We start from the raw sequence: 21,189 nt of genomic DNA on the forward strand, positions 1-21,189 counted from the left end.
GAGAGCACATTGGGTGAGCTCGGGGAGTGACCTGGGCCTGGAGGTGGGGGAATTGGAGGAAATACTTAACTGTCTGTCAAGCCCCAGCTGGGGGCTCTGTCTGCACTTTCCCAGGAGAGGGCAGCCTCCGGACCAAACCGGAACCGAGCCCAGGGGAGCAGCGCCATCCTTGGAGATGCCACCCCAGGCTGGTGCACCTGCCAGGGTGGGAGGTCAGCGGGGTTTAGCAGGCACTGAGCACAGGGCCCTACGTGATCTCATTTTGCTCTGAAGCCACCGGGTGAGGTGGGGATGATTTGCCTCGTTTTAAAATGAAGGGGCCTGCCGAAACCGGTTTGGCTCAGTGGTAGAGCGTCGGACTGCGGACTGAAAGGTCCCAGGTTCGATTCCGGTCAGGGGCATGTACATTGGTTGTGGGCACATCCCCGGTAGGGGGTGTGCAGGAGGCAGCTGGTCGATGTTTCTCTCTCATCGACATTTCTAGCTCTCTATCCCTCTCCCTTCCTCTCTGTAAAAAATCAATAAAATATATTTTTTAAAAAAAATAAAATGAAGGGGCCTGAATTCTGGCACCTAGGCTTATCTGAGTCCGATCTCTTGCCATGGTTACCTCCCAGGGGATGACTATGTGGGGTCAGGGGCTTGCCTCTCCCATCACTGCTGTCCTTCATGGGTAACCAGGCGTGACAGCACCATGCACGCAGGGCCCCGTCTTCCCAGCGCCACACGGGACCTGGCACATGGCGGGCACGCCTGTGTCTTTTGGATGAATGACTCCCAGGGCTGGACGTGTGGGTCCTGGACCCAGCCCTTGCCTGGCGCTCTGGCCCCACAGCCTCAGTGGCACCCACTGAGGGCACCCATCTGTTGTTGGCTTCCCACTGTTCCTCTTCCAGCTGGTTGCCATTAATGTTTGGGGACACCCAGCATACGGCAGATGCCGTTAGAAAAGCAAATTCCGTTCTATCAGGAAGCAAAGCCAACAGAGCACAAAGCAGGTTAGGAGGGGAAGATTGATGAGCCAAAGCGCCTAGAAAATAATAAACGAGGGGAGTTTTCTTTACCAGATAACTTTTATTTATTACGCTGGCTTTTTGTTAAAGACACAGACACCCTGCCGGCTCCGGACCCAGGGCTGGAGAGCCGGGGAAGGTCAGCCGGTGCTGGGGCGGTGAGTTTACAAGCCTCCGGGGAAAGGATCGCCCCTGGGACTCGGCTCTGGGCTTCCAGAGAGCTGCCCCGAGGCAAAGAGCAGCTGTTAGACCAGAGCAGGCCTCTCTGGGCCTCAGTTTCCTCCTTGGTGAATCTTTGCCTACAGCATTGGTCAAGACCCCAGACTCCGTGAAGAGGAAATACGAATTGGACCTCAACCTTCCCTGAAAGTAGAGACACCTCTCGGCCAGATGCTCTCAGCATCTTCCTTCAATCCTGCACCCCGATCTGAGCACCCCCTCCCGCCCCAAGGCCCTGGTAAAGTCAACAAATCTCCGTCCCAATTCATCGATTCAGGCCAACAACAAAACGCTTGCTCAGTGAGAAAGGCATGAAACACTCAGATTTATTACTTTGAGAGTTTGGTCTGTCTCCTGGGCCTGGTTGATGCAGCTTCCTTCAGGTTTCAGAGCATTTTGTTAAAAAAAAAAAAAAAAAAAAAAAAAAAAAAGGAATTTTGACAGCAATGTTTTGCCTCATATTTTCACAAGGCTTTATCGTTTACAAAGGACATTCACATAATAGCCATCATCACTATATGTATTGAATTTCTACACTGGGGAGCTCAACCCTTGAAATCACCCTCGTTTTCCACAGATGGGGAAGCAGAGGCTCAGAGAGGGTAAGGGCCTTGCCTAAGGTCGCCCAGCACAGGGAACGTCTCACCCTGCTCTTGTTTTCTTTTGTCCTGACACTGCTTTTCTCATCTTCAGCCTGGCCTAATGCACAGTGGTCTGCAGATAGACAGTGAGAAAACAAAACAAAATAAAAGCCTAGAGGGTTTGGCGGAAAACAGTCAGAGGCTGGGATGAGTATAAAAATAACCAGGTATGTTCAAGGGAAGATTGTTTTTGTAATGATGCCACTGGTGGAGGGTCAGTGAGTCAGTGAGAGAGGACAGGCTTTCTAAGTCCTGAGACTGCACTGTCCAGATTGGCGACCAGGGAACCACACGTGGCTATTCATAGTTAATTAAAATGAAACAAAATTATTCCTCAGCCTGGCCAGTATGGCTTAATGGTTGTATTGACCTATGAATCAGGAGGTCACGGTTCAGTTCCCAGTGTGGGGCATGCAGGAGTCTGCTGGTCAATGATTCTCTCTCATCATTGATGTTTCTCTCTCTCCCTCTCCTTTCCTCTCTGAAATCAATAAAAATATATTAAAAAAAAAATTCGTTCCTTAGGTGCACGTGCCACATTTTAAGCACCCCACACCCACACGTGGCTACCGCACTGGACGGCACAGGTATGGGACATTTCCATTGTCACAGGAAGCTGTGCTGGGCAGTGTGGCTCCAGCCACGAGCAAGCCCGCTTCTTTCTTATCCTGATGGCCCTGGAGGAGGGGGAGCTGCTGGGCAGGCAATAGCCACGCCTGTTTCCAAGGTTCCTATCGATGCCATCCCAACGTCTAAGTCCCTCTGTTCTACTCTGGAGAGGTTACAACGCCAGGATGCAGACATAAGGCAGACACCGAAGGAGTGGCCGCTCACTGAGGCCTTGCTCCTCAAGTTCGGTGCTGGGACCCGCAGCACCAGCATCTCCTGGGAGGCTGTTGGAAGTGCAGGATCTTAGGCTCCACGTCAGAACCAGTGAATACAAACATGCATTAAAAAAAAAAAAAAAAATCCTCCCCCAAGGATATTTTTCCAATTGATTTTTAGAGAGCGTGGAAGAGAGAGGGAAAGACAGAGAGAAACATCGATGTGAGAGAAACACATTGATTGGTTGCCTCCTGCACTCCCGTAACCAGGGCCCAGGCTGGGAAGGAGCCTGCAACCTAGGTACATGCCCTTGACCAGAATCGAACCCGGGACCCTTTTTGGTCCACAGGCTGACGCTCTGCCCACTGAGCCAAACCTGCATGTTAACAAGATCCCCAGGTGGTTCAGGTGCACATTCAAGTGTGAGAAGCTCTGAGTTAAGAGACAGGCTCAGCGGGATCAATATATTGTCCCAAATATAGGAAACTAAACAGATATCTTTAGATGCAAAATAAAAAGCATCGGAGTGTGTTTTTAGGGATAGACCCCAAAAGGTCAGCTGGGGGGAGCTGGCCCATTTCCCATCGCCAGCACCTTCTCCAACCACGAAGCGTGGCCTCCCCGAAGCCCAGGGAACAGAACCGAGAATCCCATTTTGGATCTCGGGGATGCTGTCTTTAAGCCACATGTTCGGCTTCTGCGTTGCTTTCCAAGGCATTTGGCTGTTGGACTCTGACTTGCCAAAGACACAATGCGGTGCACAAAGCCAGCCCGAACACGCAAACAGTCACTTACAGGGAGGCATCTGGAAAATGACGGTGTCCCTCTCTTCCCAGGGGGCGATGCTCTGCGGCCCCCGTGCCTGGAGCCAGGTGCTAGCGACACTTCCGGGGAAGGAACCAGCACCAAGCTGTCAGTCACATGACGAGAGCAGGTGCAAAGGGGCCCGTCACAGCGAGGGCAAAAAGGAGGCTTCCATGAGCCCAGCACCACGGTGACCCCGGCTCCGAAGGAGCGTCTACGCAGGGCCTGGCTCTGGAGCTTGGATTCCGCTTCAGTGACCATGACTCATCCTTTAATTCCTCTCTCCTCTCAGCCTACCCCGGGTCTTACTGATTTATTTATTTTATCCCTGGCATGGAGTTAAATTGCCTAAAGGACGATGTTTCTTCACCTGCAAGAGCCCCCCTGGAGGATGAATTTTAAAATATTCATTTTACAGCTTGCTCCCAGCAATAAGACGAGATGCAGGGGGAGGAGAGGACAGTGACATGGCCCGGCGGGGAGCCTGGGGCCTCGGGGAACTTGGAAGTGACTCTGCAGTCGGGAGATATTCCAGGAATGGACTCCGAGGAGCTGGATAGAGGGAAAGGAATGGCCAACTATGCTATCGTAACTCTCTTTATGATCCTGAAAAACACTGAAGTAAAACCTTTGAACAGTCCCCTGCTGGTGCCCAGTCCCGTGCAGGTCTATTATTTTGGTATCAACTTTAATTTTTATTTATTTATTTTTTAAAATATATTTTATTGATTTTTTACAGAGAAGAAGGGAGAGCAAGAGAGAGAGAGAGAGCGCTGGAAACGTCGATGAGAGAGAAACATCAACCAGCTGCCTCTTGCACACCCCCCACCGGGGATGTACCCGCAACCAACGTACATGCCCTTGACCGGAATCGAACCTGGGACCTTTCAGTTCGCAGACCGACGCTCTACCGCTGAGCCAAACCGGTTTTGGCTCAATTTTATTTTTGTCTCCAGTCGAGATCCCTGCCCTCACTTGGCTGGGGCACATGACACAGGCCAATTGGAAGCTCATGTCCTGAAGGGAAAAAGCCGGATCTGGAAACACTTGGATTCACCTGTCCTGGTGGCGTGCCTGGGGAGCTCCCCCTGGCTCCTGCAGCCTGGATCCCCAGACAAATCCTCTTCCTTGTCCTTCTTAAGGTCTGGCTGTTCACTCTCTTGAGATTTTAGGAGCCCCCCGCCCCCAAGGCATTTCAAAGCATTATTATTATTATTATTATTATTATTATTATTATTACTAGAGGCCTGGTATTACTACTACTATTACTACTACTACTACTACTACCACCACCACCACCACCACCACCACTACTACTAGAGGCCTGGTGCATAAAATTCATGCACGGGGCTGGGGGTGGGGGGGAGTATGCCTCAGCCCAGTCTGCACCCTCTCCAATCTGGGACCCCTTGAGGGATGTCTAACTGCCCCTCTTAGGCCCAATCCTAAATGGGCAGTTGGACATCCCTCTCACAATCCAGGACTGCTGGCTCCCAACTTTTGCCTGCCTGCCTTCCTGATTGCCCCTAACCGCTTCTGCCTGCCAGCCTGATCACACCCTAATCACTCCCCTGCCAGCCTGATTGATGCCTAATTGCTCCCCTGCCAGCCTGATTGCCCCTAACTGCCCTCTCCTGCAGGCCTGTTCACCCCCCAACTGCCCTTCCCTGCAGGCCTGATCCCTCCCAACTGCCCTCCCCTGCAGGCCTGGTCCCTCCCAACTGTCCTCCCCTGCTGGCCATCTTGTGGTGGCCATCTTGTGTCCACATGGGGGCAGCCATTGTGTGTTGGAATGATGGTCAATTTGCATATCATTCTTTTATTAGATAGGATTATATTACTGCTTACGTCAGAGGGAGTTGGCTTCTATTTGTAGCTAAGAACCCAAATGCCCAGCAATCAGGGCTTAGACCCATCGCATGAGACAGCACATAAGGAAATACTGTGCAATGAGATAAATATGTATTTGTTGACATTAAAGTATGTCCATAATACATAGGTTAGCACAGAAGCAGATTGTATTAACAGGGTGCACAGTATTTACAAAAAATATATCCTGCACATTCACAGAAAAAGGTCTAGAAGAAAATATAATGGTATTCACCTTGGAGGGCTGGACAGTGAACGCTTTTTCTTTAAGCTTATCTTCATTTTCTAACCTTTCTATAGTGTTTGTGTTCTTCTGTTTTCCTTTCTTTCTATTTTAAAATCCTCACCCGAGGATATTTTTCCCATTGGTTTTTAGAGTCGAAGAGAGAGGGAAAGACAGAGAGAAATATCAATGTGAGAGAAACTCATCGATCGGTTGTCTCCTGCACATGCCCCGACCAGGGTACAGTAAGTGCCCTAGACCAGAACCAATGCTCTATCCACTGAGCCAAACTAGTGAGGCTGTTCTTGTTTATTTTTCATGGGCTCAGGTGAGCCACCGAAGCCATGGGTTCTGGAGGGAAGTGACTCGCTGGACTCAGGCAGCGACTTGTTCGCCCAGCGCCAGGACTCCTGTGACAGGGGACATCACGGACAGCTCTGGCTGCTGCGTGAGAAGCAGCTGGAAACACCAGAGTCCCGTCTCCCTCTTCCCACCCCGCAGGCACCAGAGTCCCGTCCCCCTCTTCCCACCCCGCAGGCACCAGAGTCCCGTCCCCCTCTTCCCACCCCGCAGGCACCGGTGGCAGCCACTTACTCTCACAGCAGCCACGGGAGGAGCAGGAGAAGGTGACCCAGAGAGCTCAGTCCCTGCTCCGGCCCCCTCCCCAGGGCTCCTGGGTCCCTAACAGAGCCACCAGGAAGCGGCTGAGCATGCGGCCGGGCCACCATGTCCCTGTGAAGTGAGCTGGGTGGACAAGCTGCGGGGGTGGGGGTGGGGGTGGGGGTGGGGGTGTGGGAGGCAGACGGCGAGGGGAGGACGAGTGCTCACCCCACCTTTGGGACTGGCTTCCTTTCCGGGGGCCTCGGGCCAGCACAGGGGATGGATTTGTGGGTGCTCATCCCACGGTTTCTTCTTAGCTTCTAGGTCTCAGCTTGTGGGCTATCTGGTCAGGGAGGCTCTCCTTGACTCCCAAGATAGGCCCTAGCCGTTAGTCCTTCAGCGGTGTGTCTCCTTTGTGGCATTTCATACTGTATAGCCCGCAGGCACGCCACTTACTGTGCTTCTGCCTCTTTGACCTGTGGGCCTCCTGAGGGCAGTGCCTCTGGCATCTCACCGAGCAGCTGCTGAGGGACGGAGCACAGGAACTCAGGACGGGGTGGTGGGCAAGTCACAGGGGCTGGGTCACCTCTGCCTTCGTTGGCTGCGTGACCTCAGGCAAGTCGCTGCCTCTCTCTGGGCCTCTTCCAACTCTTTCAAAGCTTTCCCCCCTTTCCGAATATATTACCTTAAGGGAAGGTAATAGAAGTTGGAGTCATTTACTAAATTATACCTTAAACCAACTGCTGGTTGATTTTTCTGAAAACATTGCAATAGTTTTCCCAGGAATCACTAATGTGCAATGAACCCAATCGTATTTCTTATTCAATAAACTCTTTTATTATAAGTTTTCAGATTTCTCCATTACAATAATGAAAATAGCACTAGTATTCGTAACACTTAAACCCAAATCAAAGGGGAACTCCTCAAATGATAAGGTAAATGACAGGTAATAGAACGAATAGTAAATGCTGGGCAAGAGGCATTTAAAATATAGAAATAAAGTCGAGGTTTTTGTACATGTACAAATACTTTAAGGTTTAGTGGATCAAGGTAATGGTTTCTGAAAGCATGTGATTTTGAAAACTAACTTATAATTTGTGATAAAACACAACTGTAGAGAAAAGGCAAAATCAAGCAAAACCCAAAATACCCCTAATGCGAAAGGAAGTGAACCAAATACACGGGGTCGATAAGCAAACCTCCAGTCCTTTGGCCCGGGAATGGCAGCTGAGTGGGTTTCATAGAAATTCTCCATAGAAAGGATGTGGGCCTGGTGTGACATCGCTGTCTCCGGGCCATCTCCTCACAGAGGAGAAGAAGAGGCGTGTCCAGCACATGTGTCTGGAGTGGGGCCTGCGTTCCCAATCCCTTTGAGAACAGCCCCAGACCTGAAAAGGCGAGGTGCCCTGCGGCTCAGGGCGGCCGGAGCCGGGGTCAGAGCGGGCCCCCCGCCCTGCCAGCGCTGTCCGAGTGGTTCACCGGCAGCGGGTGGGCCTCCGTGTTGAACACCCAGTCTTCCAGGGACAGCATGTCGTCTTCCGAGAACAGAAGATAGAGGTACCTGTGTCAGGCGGGGAGACACAGCTGTCAGTGGTCTGGGAACAGGCCCCGGAATGAACCCCGGGGGCCTCTGCCACGGGCCCGTGGCCTCGGTGCAGGGCGGGCCAAGACCCCAAGTCCACTCAGAGGGTGGGACCAGGCAGGATGCTGTGGCCGCTGAGAAGAGCGCTGGGCGTGGGCAGACAGCCCTGGTTTAACCTGGCCCTGCCCAGCCCTCGCACCAACAGCTCCATTCCGGCCCTTTCCCACCGGCTCTGGGAGTCCTGCCAGGACTCGTAGGGCCTGGCTTCTCCTTTCTGTGCGGGCGGCTGAGCCGGCGCTGGTCCAGGCTGCTGGGCTGCTCCCGTTGCCCCTCATGCTAAGGCACTAACATGACCAGGGAGTGGTGACTCCAGAACCCAGCTTCCCAAGCCCTGGGGGTTTTATGAGAAGAATGGGCCATTCCAGGTCACCCTAAAGGGTGAAGGCTCAGGGTGCTGCTCTGGGAACAGCAGGAGCGCAGGGGACAGTGCTGCCGAGGAAGGTCACCAGCTATCAACACCATCACCGTTCTCCTCACTTTGCAGAAGGAGCGTGGTTTGATGGAACTTAGGGAGACAGGCTACAGAACTGAACTTGTCCCACAGCTAATACTTCAGGGGGTAGAGCCCAACCCAGTCTCTCTCTCTGAGTAGAAACTGGCCTGGCCAAGGCTCAGCCATGGGGGAGGGGGTCTCGCTATGCTAAGGTCCCGCCCCTAGGGCCCCCTCCTGTGACTGCAGACCCTGGTCTGGGGAAGGGACAAACGGCTGACCACCCGCCTCCCTAGGAAAGCTGCGTGGTCCGCTGGGAAGAACAGTGACCGAGCCCTGACTCACTTCAGCGTCTCCGCCAGAAAGAAGGTCTGCTGCTTGTTGTCGTGGTTGGGGAAGCTGCTGTACACGTCCTGGATCCCGGCGAAACCCGCTTCTGTCCGACAGTATTTCTCCAGGGCCTGGGTGTGGGAGAGGAGGACCCCAAGCTCGCCAAGGCAGGCCCCTGACCCCTCGACGGGGGACCCCTGGTGTGTGTGGAAGCAGAAGGCCGAGCTATTCTCAAGGCTCAGCGCCTGCTGCCAGGCCAGGGTCCTGCTGCCAGGAGCTCAGTCCCAATGGGAGCGCTGTGCCCGGGCTCTCCACCTGGTGTGAGCCTAGAGGCTTCTCTCCGCCTCTCAGGGAATACACTGCTGTCAGGCTTGCCCAGTGGGGCCAGAGGAAGGTGCTGGTGGTGTGCATGGGCTGGGATGGGGGACTGTCTTCCCAGGATTCTCCGTGAGATGTGGTCCCTGGGCTGGAGGTGGGCAGGCCATGGGCTCTCTGTCTTTTGTGTAGAAATGCATTTCTCACCCATTGAGGTTTGCAGATGGGGCCCGGAAGCACAAACACTTGGCCTTAGGGAAGCAAGAGTCTCTGGCCAGTGAGCCATGACAATGATCCTGAGCAGGCCTGTGCCCACCTGAGTATGACACTCGGGGTGTGGCTCCCGCAGGACAGTACCTGCCTCTGAGAGCAGTGGGTGGGGAAGGAGGGGAGGACAGAGAAGGCTCAGCATCCACCAAGGAACCTTTCAGCTTCCCCATACCTGCCTTTGACACTTGCCCTAGAGTGGGCATGAGATTTCCACTAGGTAGCTGGGGACAAGAGGAGAGATGGGTGGGGTGAGTGGGTGGGTGAGCAGAGCCCAGAGAGGGCGGGGGTGGCAAGGGGCTGGGCTGGCTCTGGGGAGAGGAGGGAGGGGAGCTGCTGGCCGGGCAGCTGTTCCTGTTTGAGAGGCGACATCGGAGGCATTGGTCCATGCTTCAGAGTCAGAAAGCAGTGACCGCATGTGCCCTGGCCCCCTTGGCTGCTGCCCCGCCTTTGCCCCCTAAGTTTGCCAGCACTGGGGCCAGGGCCCCAAGGCTACGGGCCTCAGAACCCTCTTCAAGTTCCTGGCTTGATGGTGCCCAGTTGGGGATTCCTGGCTCTGCGACTACAAACTTGACCCTTGATTTCTGAACTTTAGCCAGATGCCAGCCTGGCTTGACCCTCCTCTCAGCGCCTGAGCCACGGGGTTTTGGACTCTTGACTTCTCAGGGGCACCAGCCACCCGTTTATGCCTCCATACCCTCCTCCCACCAGCCCAGCCCAGCCCAGCCCACTCACCATCACCACTTCCCAGCCCCACTCCCGGTAGACGGGGTTGTGGGTCTGCCGCCATAAGTACATGTAGCTCTCCACCACCTCGGGTCTCAGGATGTAGTAGCTCTCGCTCAGCTGCGTGGCCACTGCCTCTTTGCCGGAGTTGAACCAGAAGGCCTCGGGCCCCAGCTTGGTATCTGTGGAATGACAGCCAGAGGGCCTGGGTCAGACCGCCCACCTGCTGCCCAGGGCAGATCTGGGGGTGATGGTTGGTGCTGGAGGGTGTGGGGTGGGCCTGCCTGGATTGCCTGACAAGGCTGAGCCTGGCAGATATACAACTTCCCTCTTGGCCCAGACTGGCTAAAGCAAGACCCTTGAGGCCTCAAAATTTTATAATTTTAGAATTTGAGAATCCAAATGAACTACCCAGCAGCCTGGGGAGACAAAGGTGGGGTGGTGCTCCCTAACTGTGTGTTTTGAGATAAAAGCCCTGCGAGATGTCAATCAGAGCTCAGCCACGCCAGAGTCCAAGGTTTAAACACGTTTGGAGAGCAGCGGGTTACAAAGGTAAAGCGGTCTCTCTCCTGCAGGACTCATCAGCTCCTTTACTGTGCTTAGACGCAGTGAACTTGGCCTCAGACCTCAGGGAGCTCTGTTAGCTCCTCTCAGAACCGGCCTTCCAGAGCTGACAGTTGGGGAGACCGCGGACATGGAGATGAGGGGAAGGCCTGCCCAGAACGCGCACACTCACACTCGGGCGGAGGGAGCGGACTGAGCAAGGCTGGCGAGGTCTGGCTGTGCTGCCGCCATTGTTTTGTTTGTTTGTGGACAATTTACTGCCGTTCCCGTTTTGTGGATGGCCACAATTATAACCACAATAACCACTACCGCAGCCACCATTTGTGATTTCAAAGGCTGTGCTGGGTGTTTTACTGCTTTGATCCTTAATGAAATGTGTTCTTGGTGAGGGAGGTGTTATTATCCCTCTACCATGCATTGGAACTGAGGATCAGAGAGGCTAAGAAATCTGTCCAGGGGAACACAGTGCGCTACGGCTGGGCTGGGATGTTACGGGGATTTGTCTGATGCCCCCTCGCTAGGCTGTGTCCTCTTTCCCTTCTGAGTCTGACTCTCCAGGCCTCCAGTTTAGAGTTGGGTTGGGTCTTCCTCTCTTTAATGCCTGCACATCCTGTCCTGGTTGGCCGAGGGCCTGGTTCTGGTTCTGTTGTGAGCCCTTCCTCCTCCCACCACCATTCAGGACCCAAGAGGCCCCGAGCTGTTTTCCCTCAAAACACGGGCTTTCAGGATGGCCTACTCTTCTGCAGAGGGTGGCCTGGGAGAGGACCAGCCAGACCCAGGCCCTTCCGAGCCTCTCAGCTGGTGCCGGCGCTCCTACCATCAGAAAGCGGTAGTCCTGCCAAGCTGCTAATGGGGTGAGGGCGAGAGTGCCTCTTGCAGCCAGCCAGGCTGCTGGAACAATATGCTCTATTACGCAGACTGTCTTTTATGGTCGGGCTGATTGTCCCAGACAAACAGCAAGCTTTTATTATTCCTGAGGTTTCCGATTTGTTTATGGCGCTGACAGAGAGCGCTCTGGGGGGGACTCAAGGACCAGCTTTAGGACCCGTTGGGAATTGCTAGCTTTCTGAACAGCGCAGTCAGGGCTCAGCTGCTGCGGTCCCAGACACAGCTCGGTGGGCCTAACAAACCCCCTGTGCTTTCTGGGATCAGGGAGAGACCCCATCGTGGAGACCCGTGTTCCTGTTCACACTGAATGGCAAGAAAACGGAGGCCACCAGCTGGTAGGGTCAGAGTGGCGCCTGAACCAGGCATTTTTTACGGCAAATCTTGGGTCATCTCCTCCAGCCAAGAGGTTAAACTTGGAGTAGTGGACACCTCCTGGGGCTCTGGGGGGCTGGGGGTAGCGCCGAGGGCTGCTGTTCAGAGGCAGCACACAGGAGGGAGCTGGGCATCAGGAGACCTGGGTTCTGGCCTGGCTTAGCCACTCACAGTGGTACCTTCGGCTTTGGACTGACTCAGTTTCCCAGGTGTAACATGGGAGTCGGGTTCATGTTCTCTAACATGACTTCTGACTCTGGCATTGACCACATTGCATGAGTGCTGAGCAGACGGTCAGGAAGCGCTCAAGCTTGGATCAAAGAGGGTGATAAAAGGCGGTGCCAGGAGGTGCCCAGCCCCACTACATGGAGGGGTTCCGGGAGGAAAAGCAGAGGTGCTGAGGGCTAGGGGGTCAGGGAGAAGGAATTCTCTAGGCTCGGGAGGCCAATGGGGCCAGAGGACCCTCTGCTCTGTGCCCCACCTCATGGGGCCACGTCATGTGAAATGTGGCCACATCATCCCTGAGCGACAGTTTCCTCCTCTGTGTTGTGAGGTTCAGCAATGACATACTAAGTGCTGAACAATACCTGGCACACACAAAGGGCTTAATGCATCACCCTATTTCCCCTTTGATTGAGGTACAACCTCGGTGCACAGACAGCATGTTCCTTGTTCAAATTCTGCCTAACGGCAGAAGGCGAGACTTCCCCGAGACCACGGTTCCTGCACTCCCCCTCTCTGCCGGGCTTCCCTGGTGTCTGCCCTCGGCGTGTCCTGCCGGCCTGTCCCCCTCAGCGTTACCTGAGCGGTCGTACGACTCGTGGCACGTCTTGGTGATCTGGGCTGCGAGCTCTCGGTAGTGGGCCCTCTTGTCCTCCTCAGCATCCTCAGCGCCCAGGGCGATCATGCCCCCGGAGAAACAGGCCAGGTGCCCCATCTTGTGGTCCAGGTTCCCCCCGCGCCACTCGGCGATGTAGGTCAGCCCCCCGGGAGACACATTCACCAAGTGGGTCTCTATTGCCTGGGAGCAAGTGGGGATTGGGCAGGGAGGGGGGGGAGGGCACAGGGAAGGAGCGGAGAGGACAGAAAGTGAGTATTTGGAGACAGCAGCAAACGCGGCTCTACCGAGCCCTCTATCCCAGGCAAAGGCAGCCCACTGGCCTCGGTGGCGCTGGCCCTGATGGGGCCCGTGGGAGCTCTGCCCCGCTGAAGGGTCAGACATAAGGTAGCTCCCCAGGGTGAGTCTCTTACACAGACTTGAAAATCTCTACATACAAAAAATTTCAAAATATCTTTAAGAATTATTACCCTTCTTCGTTAGGGAATCTTAACCCATGGATGGGCTACAGGGTATCACAAATACCCCTAAAATTGTACATGACCTTTTGTGTATATGCATTTTCTTTTTCTTAAAAAATTGTTTTTATTGATTTTTAGAGAGGAAAAAAGAGGGGGAGAGTGTGAGAGAGAAACATTGGTGCAAGAGGGAAACATTAATTAGCTGCCTCCTGCATGCCCCCTACTGAGGATTGAGTCTGCAACCCAGGCATGTGCCAGGACTGGGAACTGAGCTGTGACCTTTTGGTGCATAGGATGACGTCCAACCAACTGAGCCACACCAGCCAGGGCTGTATGTGCATTTTCATGGGACAAGGGCACATATATTTAATCAGATTCTAAACAAAACAAGAAAACGATAGAAAATTGAGAGGTGCTCTCTACATCCCCCATTACGGGCCTTTCCATTTAACGCCCAGAACAAGCCAGGGGGTCTGCAGTGCTCTCCATAGAGGCCGAGTGCCTTGTCCCAGGTCATGCAGTCTTACCAGGACTGGGACAAGGACCCCATCTCGGGTTCAAACCCATCTCTACCAGTTTGGAGCTGTGAGACTCTGGGCGGGTGCTAAGTTCTCTCCAAGCTGTAACTTCCTTGCATATAAAATGCGGGTAAGAACATGAGCCACTTCATAGGGTCATGAGGGTTAAATGAGATGTGTTGTAGAGCTCAACCGATTTCCCAGCTCAGAGAGTCCTCAATAAACGGCCTACCCAGTTCCTCTCCAGTCGGCCCCTGCCCTCCCTCCTCAGCCACACTGGCCTCTTCACTCTTGCACCCCAGCCCCAATGAGTATTTTGTGAGCACCTCCTTGGTGCCAGGGCTGTGGAGGTGCAAGGAATACAGCCCCGAAGATGGGCCTGGACCCTGCCCTAGGGAGCTCACTCATGAGCACAGAGACTTCCTCCAAAATCAATACGCACTAATATCACGATTTGTGATCAGCACTTTGAATGAAACGAATCGAGGGGACAGGCCAGGGAAATGTGGGGAGGGGGTCCTGCTTTGCAGTGAGGTCAGAGGTCTCTGCCACAGGGATGTGCGTGAAGCAGATGAGGGTTCCTGCCTCAGGCTTTGCCCGCTGCTCCCGTCCCACTGCTAACTCCAGCTCGGCCAAGGGCCCTCTTCAGGGTGTGCCCGTGGAGAGAACAGCTTAGCCCACACCACTGCTGCCACATTATTTTACTTTCCCACTATCTTCCTACATGGTGCTGTCCCCACTGTGTGTACACATGTTCATGTATGTTCCTATGGAACATGTCTCTCCCAGGACTCTGAGTGGCGTGTGACAGCAGAAGCCACCACCAGCAATCGCCAGCCAGGGCCTGGCATACAGAAGGTGCTCAAACCCAGCTTGCTCCCTGAGTGCTTTTTCCTTCTTCTCTGTAAGGTCTGGCTGGTGGGTTGGCTGCAGGGCCCTCACTGAGCAGCAGAGGGGGAAGCAATGTTGATGGCCAGGCAGGGCACCTGCTCACGTGGGGAGGAGGCGTGGACAGCTGGCCACGGCTGGGCAGAGCTGGTCCAGGCAGCTGCTCTGCATCCCTGAGCATGCAGGTGCAGGGGCGGGCGGCAGGTCTAGCCCAGGTGCAGAAACATGGCTCAGTTACCATTGTTAATGCTTGGGAGAGGACAGACATGAGTTGGAGGGGATCCCAGAAAGTCTCACACTGCAGCCGAAAATCTTCATCTTCAAGGCTGTCTCCCATAGGTTATTTCTATTCGGGGTTGACCCCAAGCAAAGTAACTTTGGTAAAGATGAAATGATAACGCAGTTTCTCTTTGAAGAGACAACTGAGAGAGCAGATGCAAAGATAAAAATAACAACACAAAAACCAAGGCTTCTAAAACTGGCGTGGAGTGGTCAGGAGGCTTAAATCATGGCAAGAGACATAGCAAAGAGCTGACTGAGAGGCAGGCTGTGCTGGAACCCCAGCTCTGCATTGTGAGAGTTGAGCGACTCTGGTCCACTTTTCTGAAGACCCCCTTTCTTCATCTGTAAAATGAGACTAACTTCTGGGCTGGCTGCGAGGCTCTTCAGAGGCTCTGGCTTCCTTAGCCTCCTGGACGTCCCCCCACCCCCTCCCCGGTGTCTGCCCAAGAGGGACTTTGGCAAGCCAGGCCCCTTGGTGAGTTGGCAGCTGGTAAGCGGAGGCAGGAGCACTGCACCTCGAGGCAGTCGGACCCTGTTTGCACTCTGCCTCTGATACCTGTGTGACCTCGAGCCTTTCTGAGCCTCCGTCTCATCACCTGTAAGATGGGGCCTAAGGCACTAAATGTACTGCCCAGAGAGGCCAGAATGACGTGAGTGCCTAGCCCTGTCCTTCTTGTCCTTTCTCCCAGGACCTTAGGGGTTGCCAGGCAGCCTGTCTGGAGCCCCCATGCCCACTCGAGACATTGGTCTAACCTGCACACTGACACTGCCCAGCCCAGCCCCAGCCCAGCAGCTTTCCAGGCTGTTGCTTGGGTCCCACCCAGAGGTTCTGATGAAACCTTGTTGGGGTGCAGACTGACCATTGGGATAAACATTTTTTTAAAACTGATTTTTAGAGAGGGAGGAAGGGAAAGAGAGAGAGAAACATAGATGTGAGAGAGATACATTGATCAGTTGCCTCTTGCATGTGACCTGATTGGGGGATCAAACCTGAAACCTAGGTATGTGCCCTGACCTGGAATCGAACCCTGGACCTTCTGGTGCATGGGATGACACCCCAACCAACGGAGCCACACCGCCCAGGGCTGACCATCAGGGTTTTTAACAGGCCAACAAGGTTGACAACCACCAGAACGCTCTTCAAAGCCCCGAACTTGGCATAGGCCCAGTCCTTACCAGGGCGAGAGACACTGCAGGGGAAGATCAAATACAGGAGCAAAGACAGGTGTCTCCTATTCAGTCAGGTGTTTCCATAAAGCTCCCCGTTTGCTTAAATAATTCATGGCCACTTCTTTCCCTGACGCCTCAACTACAGTGCGCCTGAGGGCAGGGAACGGCTGGCGAAGGGCAGCACACCTGGCCCCCAGCGGAACCAGACCCCACAGGAGACACTGGCTGTGGGCTGGGCTCAGCCATGAAACCTTGTGGATGGGCTTAGCCAGGCTGAGCTGGGACTGGAGTCCCAGGAGCTGCTTCATGGCTGAGTCTTGGTGGCTGGGTGCTGGGCAGGGAAAACTCAGGATTGAAGCCACAGCTGAAGAGCCCACAGCCCCACAGGCCTGTTTCAACGTGCTTCCTTTAGCACTGCCATTGTGATCGGAGGGCAGTGAGAGGTCACCCATCCATCCACCCATATCCCCTGCCCACCCACCGTCCATCTTTCCAGCACCTCGCTCTGGATACAGCTCTGCCAGTTCCATGCTGTGAGGCTTTGAGTAAGTGTTTTCCCCTCTCTGGGCCTTGGTTTCCATATATGTAAAGAGAAGGGACAGAACTGGATGCTCCCCTGACAGAGGCCCTTCCCACTTAGATGTACGAGCTACCGCCTCTGGCTTGGAAGGAAGATGGCTGAGGGTCTTGCTTTAGCACTTCCTGCGTGGGGGCTGCCAGCCACCGCCTGCTGTGTTCTGGGCTCCGACACATGAGCTGAAGCACAGACACGGAGGTTTCTGAATCAGACCGTCTGCCGCTGCCTGTGAGCCTCAGACAAATGAGCACACCTCCTCGAGCCTGGGTCCTATCTGTGAAACAAGGCTGCTAACACGGCCCTAATTCCCAGGTGCTGAGAAGAGTTATGAGGCAGGTGTGCAGTGACCGATGGGCGGCAGCTGCCCTGTGGCTCCCCGGCCAGCGCGCTGCGGGGGATGGGCGGCAAGGGGGGCGAAGGACCGTGAAGGTGCTGTCTTACCGTCAAGGCTTCGTAGTACATGTCTTTAGCCTCCGTGTCTGTCTTGGCTGACATCAACCAGGATTTGATCAAATATTCATAAAAACTGTCCCCGAGTCCTCCAACCGAGACGTGGTCTGTGAGGGAAGAGCAGACAGAACATTATCTCCGTCGCCGAGGCGCTGGGACCAGCGGAGCGCACATCTGTCCACTGGGCTCCGGCCTGGGTGCTGCGTGCGGGCGGAGCGTGAGGGTGAAGCAAGCGGTTAATCAGCAGCCCCTCAGCCCGGAACCGCGGCTGAGAGAGACCCAGCCTGCGCCTCGGGGAGCCAGGCCTTCCCAGCGCGGTGGCCTGCACACAGGTGCGGGGCTCAGCCAGGGGCTATAAATCATGTCGCTCTAGCAGGCCGAGGACAGCAGGGCCTCTGGTTATTAACTGGAAATGAGCTGCATTTCTTTAAGAATATAATCTGGTGGCAGGGAGTGGAGATTTTTATTACCTGGTGACAAACATGGTAATTAATGCCAGGAAGGTTCCTAAAAGGCCACGGAGAGGAGGAAGGAGAGGCTTGATTTAGGCGGCCAGGGTACAGGGCCTTTCCGGAAAAACTGAGTTTAAATTTAGCAAATAGGGATGAATGGAGTTCACAGGAGCAGGGGGAGGACACATGGGTTTGAGGACGCCCCTCTCTGCCTGGTGGCATCGCCCCAAGTCCCCTTGGAGCAGGACCTCCCGGCTGTGGTTGAATGAGGAGACCAAGGAACCCTTAACCTCAGAAGCAAGACACGGACAGAAAACACTCACATGCTTTAATAAGTAACAACGGGAAACACACAGGCCTTTAATGATATAAATCAGAGTCAGCGTCAGCTCCTTGTTATGATTCACTTAAGCAGAGAGACAGAGGAAGGGGGAGGGGTGGGGGATGGATTAAGGTAGGGGTGGCAGAATGTGAAGAATATTTTCAGCTCCTTTGCAGAAACAGTAAAAAGAGAAATAGAGAATACACCGACAGCTACCAGGTCCATGGTGGGCGAGGAGATGTATTGTATTATTTATAACATCTTCCCCCGAACCTGGCAAGGTGAGCACTATCAACCCCACTGACCAGACGGGAAAACGAGAGCGAGCCCAAACGGTTCATCGGAGGCCACGAAGGAGGCGGAGCTCTCACTCTCCACAGCTTCACACAGTCAGCTGAGGACGGAACGGAAGATGCACAGAGCAAGGACAGTGCACAAGAAGGACCAGGGTGAAGGCAGCTGGGGACCGGGGAGAGGGGCTGAGAGGAGGCCCCCACCGTGAACCGGCCCTTCCGCCCCTCCACAAAGCAATCCTGGCCAGCGAGGGTTCAGGAATGGAACAAGCACTTGCAAAAACTGGAACCAACCAGATATAGCCTGAGCCTGAGGAGTGGGTGGGGGCAGTGTGGGCTGGACCTTGCCAGGGAAGAGGGAAGAGAGAGCCAGCACAGCACACCCCTCACCCCCTATCCCTTGCCACAGCTTGGGCAAGCACAAAGGGCAGGGTGGGGTGTGCCAGGCCCAGCATGTCGATGGCGTGTCATGTGGGAGCAGGAGATCTGTGTGAGCAGGGATGGGAGGAGGCTGTAAGCAAACGGAGTCAGCCTCTGCCTAGAGCCGCTGAAGCCCACAGCCCACAGAAGGAGCCCTGGCTCACAGGCTGCAGCCAGGGCACTGCCACCTCTACACGCATCTCCTGGCCCTGCTCCCCTCACTGTGTCTCCACCCCCCAAATCTCCAGCCCCCAGCCTTCCCATGCTGTTTCTCATCTGTGACTACCTCTCTACCACCTTGTACGGCTAGGCTTCCTCACTGGACACCTCAGCTTCCTCCTCTCAGAAAGGCTTTCCCCCCTGCTCTCATGACCCTTTTCCATCCCTCCTTGCAGGGTGACCAGAGGGAGAGTGAGGTAGGCAAACACACACACACACACACACACACACACACACACGGCCTGGCCCGCCAGAAGCACCCAGTGGGGCTATCTCCTGTTGCTGGGGGCGTGCCTGATGCTGCTGTAAGACTGTTTGTGGGTCTGCCTCCCTGACTGGGCCGAGGGCTGTGGAGAGGACTGTGCAGGATTCCCATTTTATGTCCAGCGCCTTCACTCGCACAGCAGACGCCCTGATGAATGAAAGGAAGGTAGGTGTGAGCTGTGCCGGAAAGGGCCTCCAATGCCAGGCCTAAGAGTGCGGACTTCATTACGTGTGTGTCGTGGAGCAGGGCTTCACTGGCAAGTGTGTGCCGGGAGGGAGAGCCAGGTCGCCGGGATTCCATGGGCGGCTGAGACCCGACACCCGAGCGGGGAGGTGTGTATCGTCTCCGGGGACCGGGATTGAAGTGGGCAGTTCTCACTTGGAGGTCTCCCTGCTTTCTAGCCACTGTGTGTGTGAGTGTGTGTGTGTGTGTGTGTGTGAGTGTGAGTGTGTGTGTGAGTGTGTGTGTGTGAGTGTGTGTATGAGTGTGTATGTGTGTGTGAGTGTGTGTATGAGTGTGTGTGTGAGTGTGTGTGTGTGTGTGTATGAGTGTGTATGTGTGTGTGAGTGTGTGTGTGTATGAGTGTGAGTGTGTGTGTGTGTATGAGTGTGTGTGTGTGAGTGTGTGTTTGTGTGTGTGTGTGTGTGTGAGTGTGTGTGTGAGTGAGTGTGTGAGTGTGAGTGTGTGTGTGTGAGTGTGTGTGTGTGTGAGTGTGTGTGTGAGTGAGTGTGTATGTGTGTGTGAGTGTGTGTATGAGTGTGTATGTGTGTGTGTGTATGAGTGTGTATGTGTGTGTGTGTATGAGTGTGTATGTGTGTGTGTGTGTGAGTGTGTGTGTATGAGTGTGTGTGTGTGTGTGTATGAGTGTGTATGTGTGTGTGAGTGTGTGTATGAGTGTGTATGTGTGTGTGTGTGAGTGTGTGTGTGTGTGAGTGTGTGTGTGTGTGTGTGTGAGAGTGTGTGAGTGTGTGTGAGTGTGTGTGAGTATGTGTGTGTGTGTGTGTGAGTGTGAGTGTGTGTGTGTGTGTGTGTGAGAGTGTGTGTGAGTGTGTGTGTGTGTGAGTGTGTGAGTGTGTGTGTGAGTGTGTGTGTGTGTGTGTGTGTGTGTGTGAGTGTGTGTGTGAGTGTGTGTGAGTGTGTGTGTGTGTGAGTGTGTGTGTGAGTGTGTGAGTGTGGTGTCGCTCAATGCTGGATGATACACTGGGAGGAGCATAGGCCTGGGAATCAAGCCATTTCCCCTGCCGGTCCTCAGTCTCTCCAGTACAATGCTTTTAAAAGGGGAGCCCGAGTCGGTGTAGATGGGCCTTAGAGCAGGTGGGTTCTGCTGCTTCCTGACCATGCCAACACTCTCATCACACTGGGCAGCAAGCAGCAGCCACCCTAAAGCCGGGAACTCTGCCACAGAAGACAGCACGCACTGGGGAGGCGGCCAGGCTGGGGCTGACGGGCCACTCATGCTCCCTTTTGGGAGAATCTAGACCTGCCACTTCCTTCCCACGGAGGAGAGAGTGGGATTCAGGCCGTGGACAGGGAGGCCGAGCCCTCCGGGGCCGGCAGCTCTCTGAGCTCTCATCCGTGATGGTGCCAGCAGGAGCCTGGCGGCTTCTCCGGATGAGGTCTTGGTCTCCCGTTTCCCTGAATCTCAGCTTCGAGCAGGAGTGGGGAGCTGCCAAGAGCACCCCAGTTCCTCCTTTGCCTCTTTAAGCTACAATTTCTGTGGTTGCAAAGTGGCTAAACAGAGGATTCAAGGAGAAAAAGAATGTGAACACACTTAGCTTATGCAAGTAGGGAGTGTTATCATCTGGAAAAATATTCAATCACAAAAAAAACCTGATGAAAACCTGAGATAACCCGGCAACAGAGCCAGGGAGGGAGGAGCAGGCGCCCAGAGGAGTGGGCCCTGTACCCCCTCTGCTCTTCAGCAGGCTGTGGATTCGTATGTTATTAATACAAAACAAATGTTCACATTTGCACAGCCCTGCGACCCCTGGCGCGGCCTGAAGAGAAAATTATGCGTCTCGGTGGGGGCTCCCCAGTAATTTGCCCAGGTAGCTGTCAGCTGGAAGCCACGCCCTCTCAAGAGTTTGCTGCCTGGTCCTGGAGCAGCTGAGGCCAGCAGCTGGGCAGTTTATCTCTTTGTCCAGTCAGGGCTGGCAATTAAAAGCAGAAACAGTTCCTGAGCTGTCTCTTCCTGTGGCCATAATCTGTAATTCAAACCTTCGTTTTCTCCTGCACTTTGGGTTTCACGGCATGTTTGGTTAAAAATACTGTGCGTTTCTAGAAGTGGTTTTTTGCAGGAGGCCGCT

The 21,189-nt window shown here is 54.3% G+C and overlaps 2 protein-coding genes across 2 annotated transcripts in view; both read right to left on the reverse strand.

Annotated features, from left to right (window-relative positions):
* MTFR1L (mitochondrial fission regulator 1 like) overlaps window positions 1-6,068 on the reverse strand; it is a 36,529-nt gene extending 30,461 nt beyond the window's left edge. Inside the window, exon 1 of the mRNA XM_084875101.1 lies at window positions 6,059-6,068. The gene's annotated coding sequence lies outside the window, so the exon portion shown is untranslated. The remainder of the gene's footprint in view (window positions 1-6,058) is intronic.
* A 947-nt stretch (window positions 6,069-7,015) lies between these two features.
* Window positions 7,016-21,189, reverse strand: part of MAN1C1 (mannosidase alpha class 1C member 1) — a 127,876-nt gene continuing 113,702 nt past the window's right edge. The window contains exons 8-12 of the mRNA XM_084874949.1: window positions 16,904-17,019; window positions 12,530-12,749; window positions 9,914-10,086; window positions 8,612-8,727; window positions 7,016-7,755 (exon numbers count right to left, since the gene is read on the reverse strand). Coding sequence (XP_084731075.1) covers window positions 7,629-7,755; window positions 8,612-8,727; window positions 9,914-10,086; window positions 12,530-12,749; window positions 16,904-17,019 — 752 coding nt within the window. The 3' untranslated portion in view covers window positions 7,016-7,628. The remainder of the gene's footprint in view (window positions 7,756-8,611; window positions 8,728-9,913; window positions 10,087-12,529; window positions 12,750-16,903; window positions 17,020-21,189) is intronic.

This window comes from Pipistrellus hanaki (assembly GCF_964339955.1).
Source record: "Pipistrellus hanaki genome assembly, chromosome: 2".
NCBI classification, from domain to species: Eukaryota; Metazoa; Chordata; class Mammalia; order Chiroptera; family Vespertilionidae; genus Pipistrellus; species Pipistrellus hanaki.